Source organism: Phyllostomus discolor, chromosome 12 (assembly GCF_004126475.2).
Source record: "Phyllostomus discolor isolate MPI-MPIP mPhyDis1 chromosome 12, mPhyDis1.pri.v3, whole genome shotgun sequence".
Taxonomy (NCBI): domain Eukaryota; kingdom Metazoa; phylum Chordata; class Mammalia; order Chiroptera; family Phyllostomidae; genus Phyllostomus; species Phyllostomus discolor.
This window is the reverse complement of record NC_040914.2, coordinates 32,722,187-32,746,553: the sequence shown is the minus strand read 5'-3', so window position 1 is coordinate 32,746,553 and position 24,367 is coordinate 32,722,187. Positions and strand designations below refer to the sequence as shown.

The window sequence follows — 24,367 nt, the reverse complement described above, 5'->3', positions numbered from 1 at the left end:
AGCCGAAGAGCCCAACCCGCCTCTCTGACCTTGCTCGGCGTATTAATTTACTTCTCACCACACTCTGACCGCCCCTAAATTCCTCCACAGGCCCAGGTGGGCCCCTCACACGGGCTACCTGGGGCACAGTGATTCAGCACCCAGCACCACACTGTAAAAATGGCAGGCACCCCAATTTGCTGAACACATTTGCCATCATTCTAACCATGACATCAAGATACACATGCAATGTTTAATTCAAAAGAAACAAACAAAAACCACAGAAACATACCATATTTCGCCAAACTTCTGAGGAGCTGGTGGAGTCTAAAATCAGGATCTTACAGAGTTTTAACCTAAAATATAAAACACCTCACTCAATTTTTATAGAGACAGCTGGAGAAACGTTCAAAGAAATTCTCTTTCTACAATACATTACGAAAGCAAATTCATTTTGGGTAGTACTCACAAACATCCAAACACACTCCCATCAGGAGACAGAGCCCCAGCTGCTGCTGCAGGGGCGCAAGGCTGGCCGGCCCCTCCTCCCCCCCACACCCAGCGCCCCTCCCCACGAGGGCTGAAACACACGCAGGCGGTCTGTGCGCCTCTCGCCCCTGCAGACCCACAGCACCTCGGCTTTGCACGCAACTCTGCAGGCTGGGCCCCTGCCGTGCCAGGCACACACAGGCCTGCCCTGGACACACCCTTCGACCTCCGAGTGCCAGGTGTCAGGTTGTTGTGTCAGAGAACATGCTTTAAAAGTATGTAAAACAGGGCAGCCTGGTATATTATAGGGCCTCAAGATATGGTAGAAATGATCATTTCTTAAATCGGATGTTCACTACACCTATGAGAAGTAATCTTCCAGTCCTATAGCCCCTCAGTCCATAATACCGCAGACACCTCCTGGAGTCCAAAGCCTGCTTCTCTCCATTGTCGGCGATGTATGTCCACCTGGACGAGCATCTAAAACCAAACTCAAGCCCTGGCTGGTGTAGCTCAGTGGACTGAATGCCGGCCTGCGAACCAAAGGGTCGCTGGTTCGATTCCCAGTCAGGGCACATGCCTGGTTGTGGGCCAGGTCCCCAGCAGGGGGTATATGAGAGGCAACCACACATTGATGCTTCCCTCATTCTTTCTCCCTCCCTACCCCCCAAAAATAAATAACATCTTTTTAAAAAGAGAAATTAAAAAAACACACAAAAAACCCAAAATATTACTGCCAATAAAACTCCACCCTGAACACACACAGCCTTGCCAGCGCCCTGGTCCCGCGTGAACGAACGGGTGCCGTTCTGTTCTTCCCCCCGCGTGTTCCCTCGGCCTGACCACGAGGCAGCCAACACTCAACCTTCTGCTCTTCACAGCCACTCAGCCAAAGGCCGCCCACTAGCTAAAACTAACAGCACAACGCTGTGTATCAGCCATACCTCAATAAAAAAATGCCGACTGGGTTCTGGGTGCCTGTGAAGGGGCTGCAGACACAGTGCACAGCAAGCAGACACGCTCTCCTGTCCACGTGAGGGGAACGGGCACGAGGAATAACACAAACCTCAGCGAACGAGGCCCCCGCAGCACACCGCCCAGCAACACGGGCTATTTGTCCCGAGTTGCAACTCGGTCGGGGGGGGGGGGGGGGGGGGGGGGGCAGACATTCTTCAGAAGTGACACAGACCTGAGTCCTGAGCAAGATTTATCGGACACACCCAGAAAGCCCCTATGAGGGGCGTGGCAGCAGCCCCCTCCGCCCAGCTGCCCGCATGGGAAACAGCCCTTCCTGCAGCCACAGCCCCTTGTTTTCCCAGGAGAGCAGACTGCTCACCACCCAGTGCCCCCAAGTCTCCACTGGAAAGCCACCCGCCACCCCCCACCCCATACTCCAACACCACCCCCAATTCCCCCTTCGTTGGCTTTTAGCTGCTTCTAGAACAAAGCCAGATATCCCAAACATGTCAGACGAAAGCAGACACAGTGTGGCCCACACCCGCCCGTCTAGAGGCCTCCGCTCTCCCAGGCCAGCCCCAACTTCAGTGTGAGCACGGAACCATCTGTTCTGTGTCCCCGGTGCGAGCGTGCGCTCCCACAGTGAACCTCCTACACGAAAGCCGCTTTCTCCCAGGGGCCCTCTGACCAGCAAGCACGAGGTTAAGGTTCCGACTCTAAAGGCCGTGCACCCCCTCCTACTGCCCGTCTAGTCTGTGTCCAAATGCCACCGACTCTGTCTCCTCTGTCTGGGGTGCCCCTTGCCTCCCTCCTCCTGCGCAGCCAGCACTGCCTCACCGCAGACCCTCAACCCTTCCCCGGGTCCCTGCTGCCTGTGTCCTCGCCTCTGCTGCCACACTCACCATCCCCAACACCACAAGGTGGCCGTCACTCTGTGCTAAAATTCTCCACACTTTCCCAGTGTCCACAGGATCGATCTCAGACTCAACACCCCACAGGCCTGGGCCAGCACATGACACCGAGGCCTGGCGGAGTGGGGGTGGGGAAGACCAGTGCCGTCACTGGGTCAAGGCGAGCACAGCCCAGCGGCGCTACCGTACCTCTGACTCCAGTGCTTTCCTTTCTCAGGACTTCACCAGAAATGCTCCGCCCCCTCGGCCGACCCCCACCTCACCTGTCTACCTCAGCAATGCTTCACGGGCGCTACAGGCTGGACCCCACAGGGCCACCGAGCTCTTCTGCAAATGGCCACTGCCTTCTCAGGTCTCACCATGTATTCCCGACACCATAAAACAGTGTGTTAGCTTCCGCCCCAGACACATTCCTGCAGACCTTGAGGAGCAGCTAGGTATGCATGCCCGTCAGGGCCTCTGGCTGTGAGCTGACGGATGGCAGGCAGACACGGCTCATCTCATCCTCCTCTTACTTGTATGGTGAAGGGAGTATGTTTTCTTGACCCGGTGCTCAGAGGGGACCAAGGGTCCCTCAGGGCCCCCCTCAGAGTGAGGAGGAGGGGCAGATGCTGGGGCACTGGACGGAGCACTGAGGCCTCCCTGTAGGAGCTGCGAGCCACCCGCTGCAGCCTTCTCTGGACACGCCCTGACACAGCCTGGAGGGGACCCCACTGACCAGAAGTCCCTCAGCTGGCAGATAAAACAAGGTCTGACACTAACAGATAACGAAATCCAGCCAGAAATTATGAAACATGCAAGCGGGAAAACATGCCCCACAACCAACAGAAACACAAGTTGAGCCCTGAAGTGACAGACCGGATGGAACCCGCAGGCAAGGACTTCCAGATGACCGTCGCGGCAGTGCCCGAGGGCTCTGAGAAACAGTAAAGAAAGGAAAACGAATCTGTTGGAACTTCGAGCAACACAAACTAAAACAGGGACAGTCTCTGACACTGCAGGGGAAAAGGGGTGACCTGGAAGACAGAGCAGAGCGGAGCACAGAGGCAGAAAAGGAGAGACAGGCGGGTTCGGAGCGGGGACAGGGCGGTGGCCTACTGCACTCGACTGGACCCCCCCCCGCCCCAGGACAGATGGGGCCGGGGAGCATGGTGACTGCGTGCATCACAGGGAAGAAACGACGGCTGGGCCTTTCCAAATCTGAAGCAAAGTCGCAGACGAGAGAGGGGGACAGAGAGCGAGCGAGAGACACAGAGAAGGGGAGGAGGGGGGAGGAAGGAAAGAGGGAAGAAAGTAAGTGCGGGGAGGGAGGAACTCAAAAAAAAACCCTCATTAGGCTAATCACAAAACCAGTGATAAAAAGAAAATCCTTCTCAAAAGGCCACAGAGAAAAGGCTGAGTACTGGGAAAGGAAAACAAGCATATCCACAAGACTTTTCCTTGGAAGCAAATGCTGAAAGGAAAACCTGCCGGCCTAGAACCACCCATCAGGCAGTGACACCCCTCACACCAGGCAGGCAGACCACCGCACACCTCCTACCGCGGCGATGTCGGGAGGCCGGCACCCCAAATGCGACAAAACTGAGCACTGTTCGTAGGAGGGCGAAAGGAAACAACGATTTGGGAGAAAGACCTGGAAATGCATTATCACTACCCCATAACCCAAAAATCGCAACCCCGGCTGCTCACCCGAGAGAAAGAAGTCCTACAAACCCACCAAAGACGACCACACCACCGCTCACTGCAGCTTCACTCCTCACTGCACGGCGGCCGGTGAGGAACTGACCACCGCCCCAGTGTGCGACAGGGAGCAATGCGGGCTCCGGGCTGCTGACCTCAGACACACAGGGCACCACCCACCTCAGGGTTTCCATCCCCGCCCACCACCCCTCCCCCTAGCCCCCTTCCCTGGGAGGGGGGAAGTGGCCCCACCCGCCCACAGGCTGGCTCTCTTCCCTCCTTCCCTCGAGTCACCATCTCAGGGGGATTTTCTCTGGCCACCCTAAGCACTGCGCTCCTTCCCCCCATCCCCAAGACCTTAATATCCCACTCCTTCATTCTTCTGCTTAAAATCACTGTGCAATACACAATGCGTTTTACCTAACTCATACACCATCTCTTTCTCCACCGAACACGAGCCCACGTAGACAGGCGTGTCGGTGGGTTTTGTGCACTGCTGTGTCCACTAGCACCTGGAAAAAGGGCTTGTGCCACAGCAGGCACTTGCCACGCACTCGCCACACCAGCAAGGCCAGCAAGCGAGGAGCCATCCACAAGCAAGACCTCAGTAGCACGCTAAGAGAAAAACAAGTCGTGCAAGTTCGGTGCAAAAACAGTTAGTGAAACTTAGCAAACAATCCCATTAGCAATCGATGTTAAAAATAAAATTCTTAAGAATATATTAAACAAAAATATATTAATTTTGCATAAAAGTGTAAGGTATATACACTAAAAATTATGAAGCAAAAAAATTAAAGAGCAAATAAATGGAAGGCATCCCATGGTCATAGATTGAAAGACATAAAATTAAGATAGCAATATTCCCCAGCTAGATCTACCAATTCAACATGAATTCGAATCAAAATGCCAGCTGCCCTTTTTGCAGAAATTAACAAATTAATCCTAAAATTCACACGGAAATTTGAGAAACCCCAGAGACCCAGAACAGTCTTGGAAAATAAGAACGAAGTTTGAATAGTCACATTTCCCAACTTCAAACTTACTACAAATGTACAGTAATCAAGACCGGGGTGTCGACGGCTGAAGAACAGACACACAAATGAATGGGAAAGTCCAGAAACAAATTCTTACGTTAATGATCACCGGATTCCCGAACAAGGGCACCAAGACGACGACGCAGTGGGGAAGAGCAGACCTTCCACCAAGGGCGCTGAGACAACAGGCGCTCCGGGAGTCCGAGAGTCCAGGAGTAACGCCAGGGCCCTGCCTCAGGCCACACCCCGCCCAAAACCCAGACTTCTTGTGGTGTGCACACAGCGCCACCTACAGGTGACGGGTGCCCTTGAAACGTACAATTTTCTGGACCAATGCAATCCAATGAATTCAATAAAAATATTTATTTAAAAAAATAAAAGCGACGAACGAAGAGAAGCGTTGGCAGGGAAGCAGAGAAGTCAGAACCCTCACGCCTTGCTGACACAACGTGTAAAATAACCACAGTGCAGCCACTTTGGCGGGGGGGTGGCACGGCCCCTCGCAATGGCAAACACGGCTGCCCCGGGGCCCAGCAGCTCCCCTCCTGGTGTGCACACCCCGGAGAGAACTGAATGCACGGGCACATGTCCACACAGAAGCTTCTATATGAATGACTATGGCAACATAATTAACAATAAGCAAAAAACTGGAAATAATTCAAATAGTCACCAACTGATGACTGAGTAAACAGCTGTGGATATTAATATAATGTAACATTACTCAGTCATTCAAGCAAAAGGAACCACGCACAAAAGACCGTGCACTTCACAGCTCCATTCACATGGAGCGTGTGAGACAGGCAAGTCCACGGAGAAAGGAGGTCACCGGGGCTGGAGGGCAGGGCAGCAGCAGGAGGTGTGCGGGTTTCTCTGGGGGATGACGACAATGTTCTGAACTCAGGTGGTGGCGGTGGATGGTGTAGAGCCAAACATGCTGAAGCCCACTGGCTTGGACACTGTGAAGGGGTGAACTTTACAGTATGTGAGTTACATCGCGGTGAAGTTGGAGACTGTAAAAAATGTCTGGCATGAATTTCTGAACCCCGCCCCGACAAGAAAAAAGCTCCCTGTATCTGTATTTATACTGATACTCTACGTATCTCGTTTGCTGGGCATTTTATGTTTTCCTAGACATAATTTACTAACTGTTAAGTCTGAGATTGGATAAAGAAAAAGAAGAAACTTTTACTTTTTTTTTTACACTTATAAATACCCATTTATTTTCTGTAGTTTCTCACTTTCAAAAATAACCAATTCTACACACCAGTATTTGAGGGTGATCTGAGTGGGGGAGAACTCACCACAAAATACTAGAGACTCTCTGGAAATAGGAAAATGTTGGAATGCCTGGTTTTACAAAGTATGGGACCCGCCTAACTACAACGACAGCTGAGGCCGCGCTGGCCAATCTGGGTGCACGGTCACACATACTAGAGCTGTGTGGTCACGAGTACCGTGCGCAGAAGAGAACCGAACTCTCCGGGGTGACCCTTGGCCCACGCTCCCCTCCCCACCTGTGTGCTGTGACCACATCCAAAAGCAAATACCTCTGAGTGACTGCACAAGGCCGACGGGTGACCTGCTGACACTGAAATGCCACCTTCCCCCGACGCCATGTTTACTGGAGGGCTCTGTTCTGCGTGGCTTGCAGATTCTTATCGAGAGAATCTTCTGGGTGCTGGTCTCCAGCGGCACCTACCGAGGAGAGCCTTTGGAAAGTCCACGTCACCAGCATTACTTCAATTTCCTGGCTTTAATGACAAATCACTTGTTCTGGTCAACAACTCCAGAAGCCAATGTGCCCCACGGTCCCCAGAACTTATCATTACGAACCTGTCCTCTCATTGAGCTCACTCCTACACAGTGCCCACCACCCAGGCAGCCCCTTAGCCCTGTCCTGCTACTGCTTAAAATTCCTCAGAGCTCTGAGCTCCACCCAACAGCCCTCGGCAGACATCTAAAAGCGGTCCCGTACGGACGAGACAGCAGTTCGCGCACCCAAGAGACAGTGAGACAGACAAGACAGCAAGGGTCTACAACTGTCCTCACAGCATCTTCGGCCCAGGGGGAAATAAATTATTTCATTTCAGCCGAGATAAGTGACCTATCGGCTCTCCAGCTGAGGCCCATCTGTGTTTAAGTTCACACTCCCTACAGTTCCCCTAGCCCAAAAGAGGGAAGAGAAATGTTCTGAGGGAGGGAGGGGACTCCTAACTGCATTAAAACGAAACCGTGAGATCTTAGTTTTCATTTGAAGATAATCTGAAATAGAGTACACTGGGCAATAAATACACGTAAAGAAATACACAATAATTTGAAATGCTGAAATCTAGTTTTGCATGTGTAAAACACTAAAGTCAGCTTGGTTTTTCTATTGTAATACTTAAGTGTTCTCATTTCAACACTGTCAGGTTTTTATTTTTATTTATTTTTAAAGACTTTATTTATTTATTTTTAGAGAGGGGGAGGGAGGGAGGAAGAGAGGGAGAAGAAACATCCATGTGTGGTTTCCTTGCGCCCCCTGCTGGGGACCTGGTCCACAACCCAGGCACGTGCCCTGACTGGGAATAGAAACCAGCAGCCCTTTGGTTTGCAGGCTGACACTCAATCCACTGAGCCACCAGCTGGGGCTAAGGTCAGCTTTTAAGAAGCACTTCCAGTCTGTCAAGCAGGGTATCCCTACCTTGGCTACCAAACTTGATCCAGTGAATTCTGTTCTCCCTACTCTGTGAATGTGTTTGACGTGTGGCCCGGCCCACTCAGGCTGCTGTAACAAGACCCCACAGCCTGGGTGGCTTGTAAACCACAGAGACTTATTCCTCATGGTTCCGGGGGCTGGAAGCCCAAGATCAAGGTGTCAGCAGCTTTGGTGTCCCGTGAAGGTGGCTTCCTGGCTGGCCCAGGCTGGGGGAGGGGGACAGTGTTTCAAAATATTAATTTGGAGAGGCCTTAAACATTTAGTCTGCAGCAATATGTCACAGACATAGCAACATGTATAAGAAATTAAATATGAAAGCAGCAACTTAAACAATTAGGAAAACTTGATTTCTTAGAAGACCTAAATCTGGATCATCTTTAATGGTATAGTTTCTATCACGAACATGGACTACAACAGATTATCAGCTCACTTCAGAAAACTCTGATAAAAGGCAAATGTTACCCAATTTCAGGATACATCCTGAAATAGGATTTATCAATTAGTATACGTGTTGCAAACAACAGGTGCCCGGGATGCATCTTTTCAATTCCCTAAATAAAAGCGGTAGACGCATCCTTACTTCTGGCACACTGGAAGGTTATCAACGCTGACTGGTACACAAACGCGCAGGTATGATAAAGAGAATTCCTAAGAAAAAAGTCCTAAGATAAGGAACAGGCTGGACAAAAGCCACATTTTCTCCTGTGACCCACACACAGAGAAAATACTGGAGCATTTCATTCTTCCCCTTCCAAAGCAGCAGATTAGGCCTGGCATCTGATAAGACAGAGGAAAGTATTTGCTGGCAGCGGGGAGAAACTCCTGCCAGGGTATCTGCGGTGCTCGGGGAGCCGGCTCAGAGAGCCATCTCAGAAGAAAGGGACACTGGTTTCAGAGGGAGCAGGGAGCGAAAGAGCTCAAGGAAGGAACAAAACCCCTCCCTACTTAAGGGCGTGGTCATTACATTATTCTCTGAATTGTCCGCATTTTTACTGGGGGGGGGGGGGGGGGGGGGAGTTCAGGATTGATTCTTCATCACAAGGAACTGTTCACAATAAATGAGCCCAGCGGATGGCCCCAGTCCAAGGGGCAACTCCAAGGCCACCCTCTGGCCTTCCAGAGGAAGGCTGCCCAGGCAGAGGTCTACAGGAGGCCTGAAATGCGCGAGCCGCCCCTCCTGAGTCCAGGAGACCTTAGTCATCCAATGAGAGGAACAGTTCCAGCAGCTTCACCCGGCCCCCAACGACAGGGTTTGTGTGAAAAGGGACATCGCGAGTTACAGAGCGAACATGCGATGGGCACACGTCAAGAACTGAGGAGGAGCTGTAAGCCTGCATCTCACAAAGAGGTCAAAAACACCTTCCACGTTTCATTTCTGTGTCACAAAGGGATCTATCTGTGCCTGACTCACCCTGGGTGATCCGGAAGGCACAGAAGACCAGCTTCTGGAACCCAGTGAGTGAGCGGTCCAGAGCCCCCAGCCACGTCAGCCAGCGCACCAGCCGGCCCAGTGCCACTCGGGCAGGCGGCCCCTCCCCGTGCGGCAGTGCTCCGGGCTCGCACACCGCCTTCTGCGTGCAGCTCCAGTGCTGACCCGAATCGGCAAAGCCCTACATACGGTTCTCCTCTGTGAGCCACACACGATGTCTCCTGTGAGGTCCCAGCAGACTTCCCACAATGGGGCTTCTGATTCTACTCACAGACTCTGCATCACCTAACCTCTCCCCCTTTCCGGTCAACCTTACGATTCATTTGCCACTTACCAAATCAACAGGAGAGGTCAAAGTAAAGCAAATCACAGAAGGGATCTGACTCTGGATTGATAACGCTAAATAATGCATCACCAACCATTGAGATCTACCGTTTATGTCAATGTAGTTGCCAAGTTTAAAGGGAAATCACACACGAAACAGTTCCCCAAATACTCTCCTATGAAAAGGTAAAAAATGTTAATGGAGGAAGCATGGAAATATACCCAGGCTCCAATCACCTACCACTAACCAACTTGTTTTCTTAGGCAAATCACTTACTTGGTTTTAACCCATTTTTTCCAAGAACGATCACATCTGAAAACCGTAACCCTCTGAAACAGACAAAGCGCGTCACCCCGCCGGATGACAGGAGCGGAACAAAGGCTGGGGAGGCTAAATGACCTGCTCGTCACCAGGTGGAGGCTGCAGAGGAAGGACGAAGCCCCCATCTCCTGACACCTCCACATTAACGGCTCTCGGTGGCTTTTGTTCGCTGAACCTGTTAAGACTCTGAAGCACTTAAAATGTTATACATAATCTTAGGGAGTTCAGTCACAGGGCTTAGAATCCAACAGTGATAACTGTCAGCTAATCTCCTGTGCAAATAGCAGTATACAAAAAAAAAGAGTACTAGCTTTATTTCCTTCTCAGATAGGCTTTAAACCTGATAATCGTCTTGACTTTCCTCCATAATGATATTTACTTGTTAGAGATTTTCTAGATCGCAGCACTGTGACATTTCTGACATTAAACGAAAATGAAAGCTGGCAAAGCAATTCATTAGGTACTTATTAATAAGCAACTTCATTAAAATCCATTCATATAGCGTCCTTAAGTGTTTCAAAGTCCTCGTGTTTTGGACATAAGTTCACAGACAAACACTCTTTCTATTTGCTGCAATTCTACTTCCCCTCCTGGAACGGAAAAGAAAGCCCTATTTCCTGCACCCACTGCCACGGTCAGAAGAGGTGCCCCCACGGCATCTTGGGACAGCTGCTTTCTCTCACACGGGTGGCAAACACGGACATCCGAGAGCATGGCTGCACACGCTGGCTCCAAGCCTATGCCCTCCGTGTGCAGGGCCCCCAACGCGAGTTCCAAGACGCAGCCTGCACCTCAGGTCAGCCGGGTGACTTCAGGAAAACCATCTCAAAGCTCAGCACTTGGATTTCCACATGCGTAAAAGGAATGGAGTGACCGATCTCAAGGAGAGGCCTCCTCGGGTTCAAAGGTTCCACGAATCCCTGATCAAAAAACAGCATAACCACTGAACCTCAGAAAAATCATCAACGTATGTATAGGCAACCGTCAGGTTTATCTTCAATTTTACTCATGCAGTGTGTGCCGGACACCGGGTGGTGGGCTGGGGCTGGGATGCTAAAGGCATGAAGTCTCTGGCATGCGCCCGACAGCTGCGTGAAGAAAGGGGCCCAACAGCCTCCACAGAACAGCAGCTGGGGGCGGGCGGTTTGGGGTCCAGAAAGTGGAAGGGCTGGGGAGAAGGAGGCGCCCTTTGGTCACAGGGCTTCATGGAAAATGGCGTCACATGAAGAAAGTCACTAGAAGCTTCCAAAAGGCAGAGACATGATCCTTGTGTCTGCTGCCCCTAGCTCGGCTCCCACGGTGCACACCTAATAAATGTTGTTTGGCCGTTGCTGATTTACCGTAACCCGTGCATCCGTTCCCTGCTAACACACTCTCCAGTAAGCACTAGGCGTCCTGGCCCTTAAGGAATGCGTTCAGGACTGGTCAGGAAGACAATGGGGAGGGTAATAGTTACAACCCACAGCATAGTGGGCGCTTTGAGATCATTCAGGAAACCTGGGCAGGAAGACTTCAAAGGATGGCGATGCTCATTAAGTGCAGCTGTGTCGGGCACTTCCCCATACTTTACTCCTCAAAGCAGAGTTCCTTCCACCATCCCATTTCACAGATGAAAAAACTGCAGCAAGACTGAGTAACTTCTCAAGGGGCGAAAACGAGGATAAGGGCAGAATTAAAAGCAGTGTCTAATTCCAAAGCTATTTCCACTGCACATACCACCACGCCTTGCATGCTTATATTTTATCTTTACACCTGCAGCGGGGGCTAGCCAAATCAGCCACAAGTGCTGTCCAGAATCATCACGAAACAAGCATCTCGCTTTACCCAAGTATTTTACCTGAATATTGTAATCACTTGTGAAAATGTCTTCACAAAAGAATCAGTGAACTAATTCTGAACAGCTGCATGCATATGTGATGTTCCTACATTATACGAGCATTATCGGGCTAAACGAAAGAAACTGCAACATGACGGAAGAAGTGGCAATGCTTTCAGAAATGGACAAAGTCAGAAATTGTAAAAAATCATTTCCAGTGCTGGGGCTGAGGAATCCAGCAATGATCCACAGTTTTGGGTTATTCCACTGATTGTATATTGAGAGAAATAGCAAATTAGTATTTGTTTGAGAGGACGGGATATTTTTGGAGAGGAGGAAGGAGCGGTCATATAAAAATGAGTTTTAAGAAATACAACTAATTAAATACCACGTGTCAAAGACACCGCAGATGCCTGATCAATCTTGTTAAATGGGCTGGACCAGTGGGACCAGAAAGTATCTTCCTCACACTCCTGATCAGTAGGTTCCCTCACTTAAGAAGTTACTTTTTAAGTCATCAAATACAAAAGGCGCTTACAAAACCTCTGAAAAGGGATCAAACACTAATTTGTATCACAATCTGTATCAAGTTACATTCCCCAGTGCCCACAGGATGTGTACATATTAACTAGCACACTAATGCCAGTTAGCAAATATTGACACAGCAAGATCAGCTTACTGTAGATCCTAATTTTGCAAATAGGCATTATTTCTTGCACCTATTTCTTATTTTGTTTTGTTGTGATTACCGGTTTCTGAAAGGGCTTCCAGCTATCCTCTAGGTTCATCAGCACCATTATTAATATTGCATTAATTTCATTAAAAATGTGGCAAGTAGCTCAGATTTACAAGCAGGATCTCATTCCCGAGTTACTTCCATTATACCCATGACAAAACTTTTATTTTTTCTTCCTAAATTCTCAAGTTCTTGACACGGTCTACAAAATAACCTTGTCAGGAAGCGTACTTACTTCTCATCCTGTTAGTCCAAATCCTTCGACAATTTATTGGGTGCCTAGTGTCTTTGAAACCGAACTTTTAAAGAGCTGTCCGTCTAAACTTTAGGTCCTTTCCATCTCAAGCCCTTTTCCTTCTCACCCAAAATTCTGTAGGAATTTGCTGCTTCTCTCAATACTGAAAGCAGCGCAACGACTCCAAATTATGGATCGTATTCCCATCGCTTCATCACGGAGGGTAACTTTGAAATGCAAATACACGCTATGAGTTTACCTTTTCACCAGCACCCTAGCCACTTAATAAGTGTAATCCCAAAGAAACTCTGTACCGATTCCATTTCAGCACGCCCATAGGACGCTGTAGAAAAATTCAGAGACTCAAATCTTTCGAGGATTCTAAGCTTAATCAAACAACGTCTGTATTACCCTATCTTTAACGTTACCGACGAAAGCATTTGCCACATTCATTCCTGACTCCACCAACAAAACCCTGCACCCCACGAAGCGGAGAGTCCTGTTCATGTTCTCAACTGAAAACGAGGGGGTGGGGGCAGGGGGGGGAGACAGGCGCCCCGTTTGCAGGCTTGCACCGAGCAGAGCCTCCGGCCGGCCCCCGAGCACACGCTTCCTTTCAGAACCTGGGAGTAATCTGCGAACACAGCCCTGGGCTTCCATTTATCACTTCGTCTGCGCTCTCTCTCCACCAGTCACGCCCTAAACCCCAACCCATCCTGGACCCCGTCTAAACGTTTCTCCACCAACCCAGCCAACCACCGAGAGCAAGCGGCCCTTCCCGGGCTGGGCCAAGGCCCGGCCCGCGACCGCGGCTCCGCGAAGGGCCACCGCGGCTCTCGCACGCCCGCCCGCCCCCGGGCCCGCTCGCGTCCCCCGGCGCCCCAGTCCTCCCGCCGGCGCACAGCAGCACTGACAGTTACGGCGGCGGCAGCCGCGGCCACCAGGGCCTGCTGCTGGCACCGGCCCCTCCACCCCACGCGCCCCCCAACACGCGCCCCGGGGCTGGGGGCGTCCCTGCCCTCGCTGGAGCCGGCCCCCGCGGGCCGCTTAGGCGACAGCGGGGCCCCAAGGAGCTGCCACCTGGCGTCCCCAGCCCAGGGCCCGGCTTCGGCCACACCGACCTGTCGTCGCCCCCGCGCCTGGGCTGCGGCCCTCGCAGCAGCGGCTGCCTCACTGGTCGTCGTCGCCCTCGCCCGCCGCCTCCGCCCGCCACCGCCTCGTTCCCTTTCGCTGCCGCCACCGCCGGCGCTCATGCGGGACCCGCGCTTCTTTCTCCGGAGACCGAGGCCGGGAAAGGGGGCGCCGGGGCCGCAGAATACCCCGAGCTCGTCGCCAGCCGCCGCTCCGACGCTGCCTGTCCACACCGGGGGGCTGCGGGGCCCGCCTGGCCGCGGCTGGGCTGCGAGCTGCTCCGAGCGCGGCCCCGAGGAGGAGCCGAGGGAGGCGCCGCCGCCCGCGGCCGTGAGCGCCGGGTCGGCAGAGGTGACGCACAAGCGGGGGCGGCGGAGTGCGCGAGGGAGAGGAGGGCGGTGTGTCGAGCTTCCGGCCAGGGGGGATTCAGGTTCTGTCGTCTCCTGCAGTCACCCCGAGCCCAGTGCCACCATCTTGGGGAAAACGCGGATCTCGCGACCGCGGCGAAAGCCGGGAGGATTGGAGGGGCGGGCCGAGTATCCCGGCAGGCAGCGCGCGCCACGGGTCTGGCGGCGACTCCGGGGCGGGGACGGGGAGACGCAGGGCTCGGCTCCGCCCCACCCATGCGCGGCTCCGCCCCCCTCCCGATCGCCGTCGTCGCCTGCGCAGGGGGCGTTGGGAAGGGGAAGTGGCTCGCGGCTCTCGGAGTCCCACCAGGATCGGTCGCCATCTTGATGCCGGGAGGAGGGGGCAGTACCTCCCGAGACCCGCTGCTGTCCGTCGCCCCACAGAAAGAAGGGATCGCGCCCCGGAAACCCCGTGGAGCCCCTGGGAGTGTCGGAGAGCCCCCCGTTCTTCCCAACCGAGGACTGTGCCGAAATGTGGTCGCTCCCCATTTTGTTGGGGGGACGAATTGGGTTGAAAGTGTGTCAAGGGGGCCTTGGGTGTCCCGCAGCGCGCAGAGTCCCTCGAATGCTAGGTCTCCGACCCCCACCCTTTCCCCGCAGCCTAAGGAAGCAGGGCAGAGGCAGCCCGAGAGCGCAGGCCTGTTTACCGGGGACCAAGGTCATCTGCCCAGGCTCCTGCCAACACACGGCGTGTCACGGCTTACAAAGGGGAGAGCCCGCCTCCGGCAGGTCCGACCTTCGGCAGGTCGTGGGCAGAGGGAACGTGGCCTCGGGGTTGACCCCAACTGGAAAGAGGCCGATGTGCCGTTTGACAGATAAAACCATTTAAATCCGTGTGTCCTCACATTTAGTCCCAAAGTCCCCGTTTTCTTGAAAAAGGGCCCTTTTTTCTTTTAATGACTCAGCCACACTTTTTTAGCAAAGCAATAATAGAACTACTAACAATTCATTGTTTCAACACCTTGCAACTTTGCTGATAAGCCCATCATAAAATGCTGTGTGAGATCCCATGCATCTGCTGGTCAACCTTCCTGTGTATCAACAATCCTAGATTCAGGGCATTTGGCTGTTGTTCTTAGCACATGTTTTTTAATAGTCAGGGCTTCCCAACTATAACCAACTATAAAAAGTTAACCAATTATAAAAAATAAGCTAGAGGAATTTGAATTATTCTAGGAACACTGGTGATAAATGACGGTGTTAAATCGAGTCCAATTTTAACTCAATTCCTTATTCTTTCGTCATTTCCCCATTACAGGTCCCCATTTGGAAACGATGAGCAGCTATATTTCATGGGAAAGATCAGTTAAAATCACCATCTTTTAAGGACATATCTTTATGTGTTATCAAAATAGGCAAATGGGAATGAAAGTCTTTAAAGACTTTGAGTAATTAAATCAACGTGGTACTACAGTGTCTAGCGTGTAAGAACACACTTCAGCTATTCTACTTCCTCTTAAGCAGCAACTGAATAAATGAAATGTAATTTTATAATGACCTGGTATATCAAAACGTGGCAGAAATCGCTGAGTCCCCCACCCCCCCAAAAAAAACTGCATAAAAATAAGTAAACTCTGCTCTCAGTTAAAAGTCAGAAGGACTATGGAGTTCTTTACCAGGACCAAGGGAGAATCTGGAGAAGGTATCCACAGCCCTCAAGTTCATGAATATTAAACAGGTGTTCTTGAGTGACACTGGAGGCAGACGCTGCGAGGACCCACTGTGCTCTTCGCCTTATCCATATTCAAATTCCGAAGTGTTTGCTGGTAAAAAAAAAAAAAAAAAAAAAAAACCCAGCACGAATATTGTCAGCAATTCTCACAATGCTCATAGTGTTCCATCTCCATGTTTTGTGAATAAAATTTTCTCCCCAGTGAGGCCCCTATTTTTCTTCAGTGTGTTTTTTCCAGAAAAACACCTGAGTTCCTACTGACCAGTGAAATTTTTAGACTTCGAGTCAGAATGAAACCCAGTTGTTTCTAATAATTTTCTCATTTCGGGTGTAAAGTGAAAGCGGTTTAATTTTTTTTAATTTTTATTTTTTGTCTACTGCACAAAGGCCTTGAACAAGCCTTGAACTTTTACTATGAACCCAGATCCCCTGGCCAGGCTCGGGTGAACAACAATAAGAGATTGACAAACCCTATCACTTCCCTCTGCTCACGGCCCGAGAGGAAGTCACATCTCTCAAACCGTGAACACATTTGCAGAATAATCCAGCATTTTAGTGATTACGGGGGTATTCACTAACGCATACCTTCTAACATTCATACATTTTTTTAACACAACATTTTGCCTCAAATTGCTGGTGAAGTGGGTTTGTTGACCAGGGCTGTTTTGGTGCTCAAGATTTCTCGTTGATATGAGTCACGACCGATGAATCAATATGGAAAAAAAAACAATTTTTTTTATGACCTATCATTCCCCAGAGACCAGGAAGAAGCTCTGACACAGAAAAGGGTCAGATAAGGTGGGATAAAAGTTACTGTTGCTATTTTTAGTTTGCACCAAAATGTTACAGCACTCAACTACTGAGAGAGACCAAGCTCTCAGTATTTAAGAAGGGCTGTTGAAGCACAATTAGCTCCCTGAAGAAAGCTGCCTGGCATATAGTGTAAGTGTTGGGTAAATGTTAGTGCTTAGTAATAGTAGCAATAATATTAGTATTATCTATATCACTGTTCAGCGTTACACACTTCAGGCATGAACTTCACACCTCCACCCTTATTTCTCCAGATCTATCTCAATTTGCACTCCCCCGATCTCTTGTCTAAAAGTATGAGCCATCCTTCTGCGTTGCTACAGCTAAATCTTTTTTTTTTTTTTGATGGGGCGGGGGAGTCTTTTCAAGACTTGAATCGCTGTCATTGCCTCTCTCTTGCTCAGAAATTCCCCCTGTACTAACGTCATCCCTCCTGCCCAGGAGAGCTCTCTGTACTTACTTGGTCCTTTGCTCCCAAGTCCCTCTTCAGCCCCTGATATTTAGCATTGGCCCCCATTTTCCTATATGCGCAGTTGTGGTGATGGCAGACATAAAGGAGGCTGCTCCCCAATGCTCTCGATATGCCTGGGAACGGCGCCCCAACAACCTCTCCTGTGTCTCAAGCTGCTCCTCCTCAAGCCTTTGCAGAATGCTCCTCTCTCCACCCTTGGTCCTCTGTGCTGCCTCTGACTATAGCGTTTGCATACACCCTGTGTCCGTCACCCAGAGATCCCATTGGATTCTTGAGCACAGACGTCCCTCGGAGACTTCAGACACATGTGGGAAACCCACACCGGATGTCCTGCAGGCACTTCACACTCGGCGTGTCTCAAACAGTACTGCTGGATTGGTGCCATGTTCCACCACTAACTGAGAGGGGGTAACGGTGGAGAGGAGCAGGTTTTGGAGGAACGAAGAATCAGGTCTGGGAATGTTAAATTTGCCAGGCTGTATATCCGCGTTACATATCGGCAGTGGAGACTGATTGCTAACTGACCCCTAGTCAGTCTTCATGATGACGGGCTACCTAGCCAGATGCATGGTCACCTGTGAGAAAGACTGTGTGTGGCCACATCACTGCACTCTGGCCTGTCGAATATGAGCAGAAATGATGTGTGCAGCTTCCAGACCCTACTCTAAAAAGAAACGGAATGTCCCATTTCCCTCCATCCTTTTCTCTTAAAAAAGGGGGGGGGGTATTTATTTATTTTTGGAGAGGGGAGGGAGAAAGAGAGGGAGAGAAACATCAATGTGTGGTTACCTCTCACGCGCCCCCTACTGGGGACCTGGCCCAAAACCCAAGCATGTGCCCTGACTGGGAATTGAACCGGCGACCCTTTGGTTCGAAGGCCAACACTCAATCCACTGAGCCACACCAGCCAGGGCCCTTTGCCCCTTTCTGATGATTGGAATGTGCTTGGGGCTGTGAGGTATGTTAGAGGAATCACAGAGCATCGAGGGGGGCCCCCAAGGACGTCTTGGGTCAGAGCCTGTGTACCAGCTTGAGCTTTGATGGGACACAGCTACTAACTTCCATAACGTGCCATGCTTATTCTCTAGGTTCCTTTTACTGCCACTGGCCCTGTATCCCAGCATCCAATGGGAGAATCCAGGCAGCAGCTGGATGTGGGAGAATCAAGGGGAGAGTCAAACCAACCCGCCCTGCATTCCCTGACTTGACTAGTGATCTGCCATCTTTGACAGTCCCTGCTCATAGTGAGGTTAGAAATCCCAGATTTCTTTCCCTCATTCTCCCAGCAATGAGGAGGCAAAGGCATATATATATATTCCTGAAAGAACTAGTTTTAGAACTAGGTAGCATTAGCACGTGCCAAAAGTGCAGGCAAACATGACAAGCAAGCCCCTTTCTCATTTAGTTTTCTCTTCTGTAAAATGGGTTGTGAGGACTGAATATTCATATACACAATGCACTTAGGATAATGAAGGGTGGATAATACAAGCTCCATAAAGGTGAACTTTTTTACATCATGAAATCCCAGTTCTGCCACTTACCAAATATAGAAACTTCCATTAAATCTTCAGTTAATTATTCTCTGTTTCTCCATCAGAAAAGGGAGAAAAATATGCCCTGGCTAGTGTGGCTCAGTGGACTGAGCACCAGCCTGCAAACCAAAGGGCTGCCAGTTTGATTCCCAGTCAGGGCATATGCTTGCGTTTTGGGTCAGGTCCCCAGTAGGGGGCGCATGAGAGGCAACCACACTTTGATGTTTCCCTCTCTCCCTCCCTTCCCCTCTCTAAAAATAAATAAATAGAATCTTTTAAAAGAAGAGAAAAGGGGGGAGGGAATGGTAGTACTGACCTCATTGTACTGTACGCCTTCACTCATCCATTGGATACATATTTATTGAATAGATTGATGTGTTCACACTGTTCTGGAATACAGCGGAGCCCGCCCTCATGAGATTTATGACCAACAGAAGGTGTCAGAAAGGCAGTCACTGTTAAGCAGACACATAAATCAAGGTGAAGAGAATAGAGAATTCTACAGATGTTGTGCAGGTCGGCGAGAGGAGGTCTTGTTGAAAATGCATGTAAACGGAGGCTTAATGGAAGTGAGGGAATGAGCAATAGGAACACTAAGGGAAGAACATTCCCGGCGGGCAGGGCCCTGAGGCGGAAAGGTACCTAAAGCCACCTAGGACCCATGAGCAAGGCTTAGAGCCTGGTGGGCTTTGTGCCTCATCCTGAGGACGTGGCTGTTGGCGTTGAAAAAGGTGGGAAGTCCCTAGAAGGCACTGAGACTCGTGATGGGAGCTGACTTTGGGTGATTATCATAAAGAAACGGGACGTCACTGCCATCTCGCTGGAATCCAGAATCTATCCGCAGCTCTTCGAAACTTTCTGGATAATATCCAAACTCCAGGAATGTGAGCCCTCTCATTGTGGGCTTTGCCTCCTCCCAGCCTCCTCTCCACCCACTCCCCACGCGGTGCTTACCCATGAAGGCCAGCGCGAGCCTGTTCGTGTGCAATTTCTTCTGCCTTGCAGCCAAGTTCAAGCAAGGTTATGGCGGCACCTCTGCTCCACACTCGTTGTGTCTCTTCTCACACACTGTTGACACCACGTGCTGTTCACTCGTCTTTCTCCCCTTGTGTTCCTGGAGACAGGAGAAGGCCCTGGACTTGCTGTGTTCCCAGTACCTACCTCAGTGGCTTAAACCTGGTAACTCCTCAGAAAGCCTTTGCGTGAACAAGCTGATGGCTATTTCTCTCTGCAACTATGTCAAGCAGAGAGATACAAAGCGCAGAGATGCCTGCTTATCCAGTTCCGCGGGGACAGAAAAATCAGGCAAACTAATGGACTGTAAGAAATTCGGTGAACTCCAGCTACTAAGGAAGCAGCAAATGTCTAAGACCTTCATATTATGACGTATCCAATGAAGATATTGAGCAAGGTGGCCTTGAAAGTCCTCTTAAATCTATGCTTATTCAACCAGTAATTTTCGCTAATTGCACCTCCATCCAAGACGACATAAATCATTCAAGCACAAAACCTGGAAGTCCTATCGAATTATGCTTTGACCTTGGTCATTTCGGTCTCTTTGTGCCTGCCTGAACCCAGCTGGAGAGTGGGTGGAAGGGAGGAGATCCATTGAGCACCAGCTGCCGCGGCTGCTAATCTGAGCTGTTCTGAATAAAACAGTTTCACTCCAATCAATGAAGCCACCCTTAGCAATGCTGCCTCCTGCAAAGCATCTCGCTGGGGTTCTTTGAAATCGTTCCCACCGCATTTGTATATCTAATGCCATTTTTCATAGATAGCATACCAATTCTCATAGGAACTCGAACAAGATAATTTTTTGAAATCTAAGAAAGCGCATGAGTAAAAGACCATCATGGTTATTAAAAATGATGCAGATGACTACACTTATTTTTTTTCCAGGATAGCTCAACTAAAGAAAACATCTGGCTTGGGGGGCATCATGAATATAGTTTGCAGTTGATAAGGAACATTGTATTTTTTATTCTTGCTTGACAGGAAGAAGAGGAAATTCTTGAAATGCTAAAATTTACGATTGGACTCTTTTTGAGATTGCCGCAAACCATGTTGTACCTGATGCTGGCCTTTTTAAAAATGTTTGTTATTTTTCTCCTGACAGCAAACTATCATTACAATATAGAAAGACAAGGTTTTTTTCAGTTAGTAATTTAGATTGTCAGGGCATAAAATATTTTACATTGCTTTTTGTTTTGTTGTGTTTTGTTTCAGCTAAGTATGGTGCTGTTTGCACCCATCAAAGTTTTTAAAATGACAGTTTATTTCCACAAAGTGCTTTGGGTTGCTTGAATGAATCTCATTAATTCTGGCAACAATTTGGGGTATTACGCATTTTATGAATTAGGAAATTGAGCTTAGAATAAGTAACTTGCCCACGCCTCACAGCTAAGCTTGGTAGAGCTAGGACTTAAATCCAGGTGTGGCCCTGACCTGTGTGGCTCAGTGGGTTGGGCGTTGCCTTGCAAAGCAAAAGGTTACTGGTTCGATTCCCTGTCAGGGCACATGCCTGGGTTGCAGGTTCAGTCCCCAGTCCAGGTGCGTGTGAGAGCTAACCGATGGGTGTTCCCCTCTCACATCAATGTTTTTCCTCCCTTCCCCTCTCTCTAAAAATAAATAAAATCTTAATAAATAAATAAATAAATCCAGGTGAGTGCTGTTGGGCGGGGGTGGGAGGGTTGCTGCTTCCCAGAAAACATTTGTTTTTTTGAATCTCAAAAACACATTTCATTCAAATGTTCCTTAATCATCCCTTTATTCCTAACAATATTATACCAGGATCATATTCTCAAGTCATTAGCTCAAGAGAAAGCTCCTTTTCCATGTTGCTCGGTTCAAAACTGGGCTTCTGAGCCTGGGCCCCCTCTGCCTTCCAGTGGCCAGTGCGAACATGGTGAGGATGGGCCAGCTGTTTCTCTGCTCGAAGGCTCCGTGTCCTCCCCTCTAAAAGGGACGCTACTGCAATGATCACAGGGACAATATTTTGCTGAGGACTTGACTCCATGCCTGGCTCGTCAATGCTCAGCAAAATGTTGATGGATTGCAGGGTGAATGGGTGAAATTGTCTCCATTTGGGCTTCCCCACAGAACAGGTTTTGAGTCAATGATGTGAGTGCAAGCGGTTTCTTTGGGAGGCGATTTGGACACCTGGGCAGGGAAGGGAGGGAGGGAGGGACGGAGGGAAGAGAGGCAACCCATAAAAACCCATAAAAGGTGCGTTGTCAATCACATCCCCACCGGCGGGCAGGCAGCTGGAGATAAACTCTGCGGAGGAGCTCTGGGTGTCAGGGTACAACACACACTCCACCCTTGGATCCTGTTGCAAAGGAAGGGAGAGGGAGCTTTTACTCACAGAGACCCTCCCAGTGCCGACCACTCACACCGCTGGCTGGGAGGGGCATTTCAGCTGCCTCTGGGCAGACAAACCCCACGGCAAAGAAATACAGGTGCTGGCAATCGGAGCCGTGACTGGCTCATGTGACACTGGGAAGACCCGTGACTGGGAGGACCACCCGCTACAGGAATGAATGCACAAAGGAACAAAGGAGCCAAATTTGACGGATTCACCAACTTCGGTCCCGCATGTCCTGGTGGTAGGGCCAGAAACACTTCTGCAGCCCTGGCTGGTGTGGCTCAGTGGATTGAGCGTGGGTCTGTGAACCAAAGGTTGCCAGTTCGATTCCCAGTCAGGGCACATGCCTGGGTCACAGGCCTGGTCCCCAGTTGGGGGCACGTGAAAGACAACCAAACATTCATGTTTATCTCCCTCTCTTTCTCAATCCCTTCCCCTCTCTCTAAAATTAAATAAATAAAACCTTAAAAAAAAAAGAGAATCAACTTGCATTAGGAGTATCTGAAACTCATTGGCCAGTGTGCCCCAGGAAGGTTACATGCAGCATTTCATGGCCTGACTTCATCCACTATTTCCACTGATTGCCGACCCCTTCTTTAGAAATGTTTTCCATGATGTCTTGCAAGCCTGGCAGGCAATTCTCTGTTTTTAAAAGTGACTTATGTCCCCTGGCCAGGTGGCTCAGTTGGTTAGAGCATTGTCCCAATACACAAAGGCTGTGGGTTCGATCCCCAGTCAGAGCACATGTAAGACTCAAGCAATGAATGCATGAAAAAGTGGAACAACAAGATCTCTCTCTCTCTCTCTCTCTTACTCCCTCTCTATCTCCCCCTACTTCTTCCTCTCTCTCTAATAAATTAAAAATTTTTAAGTGACTTATGCCAACCTCTGGTCCATCACGCACCTAATCCAGAAGAGGCCATCTTATTTTTCCCATTTTCTCATATTCCTGGCACTTCTCACCGTGCACACCATCCGTATCAGGCTTTATTCGCTGAATGGCTGTGACGTCTCATTCAGAATTGTTTTTCTACTATGCGTACTAGGGACTTCTTCGGGTCTCTCAAGTTCATGACAACCCCTACTAACCTCTCAGTCCCATTTTTCCTGCTTCTCTCTCCACATCAAATATTTGTCGCACAGAACATGCCATCGTTGCGCTGACGTCCCCACTTCCTAGTCACTATTTAACCCTAAAGAAAAGTTTAAAGAACAGTGCAGCGAACACAATATTTGCTGCACCTGGGTTTCACAACAGTTCATATGTTACTATATTTGCTCAGTCATTTGTCATCTGTAACTGTGGGACCCTTTGACCCAAATGACAGACTTTGCCACCCTCGTCAGCATGTTTTTCCCAAGAACAAAGGCATTCTTGTGTGTTTCAGCAACTCCATATAATATTTAACATTGATTCAATGATATCTACTATACAGCTCACATTCAAGTTTCCCCAATTGCTTCAAGAGTATTTTTATAGATTTTCCTATCCAAGATTCAATGAAGGAATACACTCCTTTAAGTGTTGTTTCTTTAGTCTTCATTCATCAAGAAACATCCCAGAACTTCTTTTCTTTCATGAGCTTGATTTATTTTTTTTTAAGATTCCAGGACAGTACTTTCGCATGTTTAAAAATGTATTTATTTTTGTTTCTTTTTAAAGATTTTATTTATTTGTTTTCAAAGAGGGGAAGGGAGGGAGAAAGAGAGGGAGAAAAATATCAATGTGTGGTCGCCCCTTACATGCCCCCCACTGGGGACTAGGCCTATACCCAGGTATGTGCCCTGACTGGGAATTGAACTGGCAACCCTTTGGTTTGCAGGCCAGCTCTCAATCCACTGAGCCACACCAGCCAGGGCTAAAAATGTATTTATTTTTAGAGAGAGGGGGAAGGAAGGAGAAAGAGAGGGAGAAAAACATCTATGCGAGAGATCACTTGCCTCTTGTATGCGCTCACACTGGGGACCAAAGCCGCAACCTAGGTGTCCACCTCAATGAGGGTGACTTTTTGGTTTTCAGGATGAGGCCCAACCCACTGAGCCATGTCAGTCAGGCCTCTGGTTGGTTTTGGATTACTCACCTCAAAGCTGTACTATCCCTAATATAATAAAGGGACTCAACTTACCTTTCCAGGCAATAGGACAGTCCTGAGAATACAGCCCAAATGCCAATTCCCCAGCTCCCTCTCTGGCACAAAAGAGGCAAGATGGCTGGCCAGGAGAGGCCAGGATGGAGTGACAAGTGGCTTTACATAACCCTCTGTCTCTTCCCTGAAGGAGACATTTATGGTGAGGAATTCCTTGCATTTCTTTATACTCTGACCACCCTCCTTCGAATTCCTAAACACTACAATTTTCCTTGTGTTTTG

At 49.6% G+C, this 24,367-nt stretch overlaps 2 protein-coding genes across 4 annotated transcripts in view; one reads left to right on the top strand and one right to left on the bottom strand.

Annotated features, from left to right (window-relative positions):
• Positions 1-14,902, bottom strand: part of UBE3A (ubiquitin protein ligase E3A) — a 54,698-nt gene extending 39,796 nt beyond the window's left edge. Inside the window, exons 1-2 of one of the 3 annotated variants that reach the window (XM_028503668.2) lie at positions 14,796-14,902; positions 272-335 (exon numbers count right to left, since the gene is read on the bottom strand). The gene's annotated coding sequence lies outside the window, so the exon portion shown is untranslated. Of the gene's footprint in view, positions 1-271; positions 336-936; positions 947-13,731; positions 13,868-14,795 lie in introns of those variants that run through there. The other 2 variants (XM_028503666.2, XM_036012794.1) reach the window with 2 other exon arrangements.
• Positions 3,147-16,115, top strand: LOC118497825 (translation initiation factor IF-2-like). Its single transcript, XM_036013547.1, has 3 exons — positions 3,147-3,262; positions 13,362-14,658; positions 15,407-16,115. Exons 1-3 carry the CDS (start codon positions 3,147-3,149, stop codon positions 15,425-15,427), a joined length of 1,434 nt encoding a protein of 477 aa, XP_035869440.1. The 3' UTR covers positions 15,428-16,115.
• The last annotated feature ends 8,252 nt before the right edge of the window (positions 16,116-24,367 follow it).

What these genes read in the sequence shown, in the direction of transcription:
- LOC118497825 (XM_036013547.1), top strand. Translation starts at nt 3,147, where the DNA reads ATGCCCCACAACCAACAGAAACACAAGTTGAGCCCTGAAGTGACAGAC. An exon ending in CCCGAGGGCTCTGAGAAACA is followed by an intron (nt 3,263 to 13,361) that starts GTAAAGAAAGGA and finishes CCACCAACCCAG; the next exon opens with CCAACCACCGAGAGCAAGCG. An exon ending in TTGTTGGGGGGACGAATTGG is followed by an intron (nt 14,659 to 15,406) that starts GTTGAAAGTGTG and finishes TCCCCATTACAG; the next exon opens with GTCCCCATTTGGAAACGATG.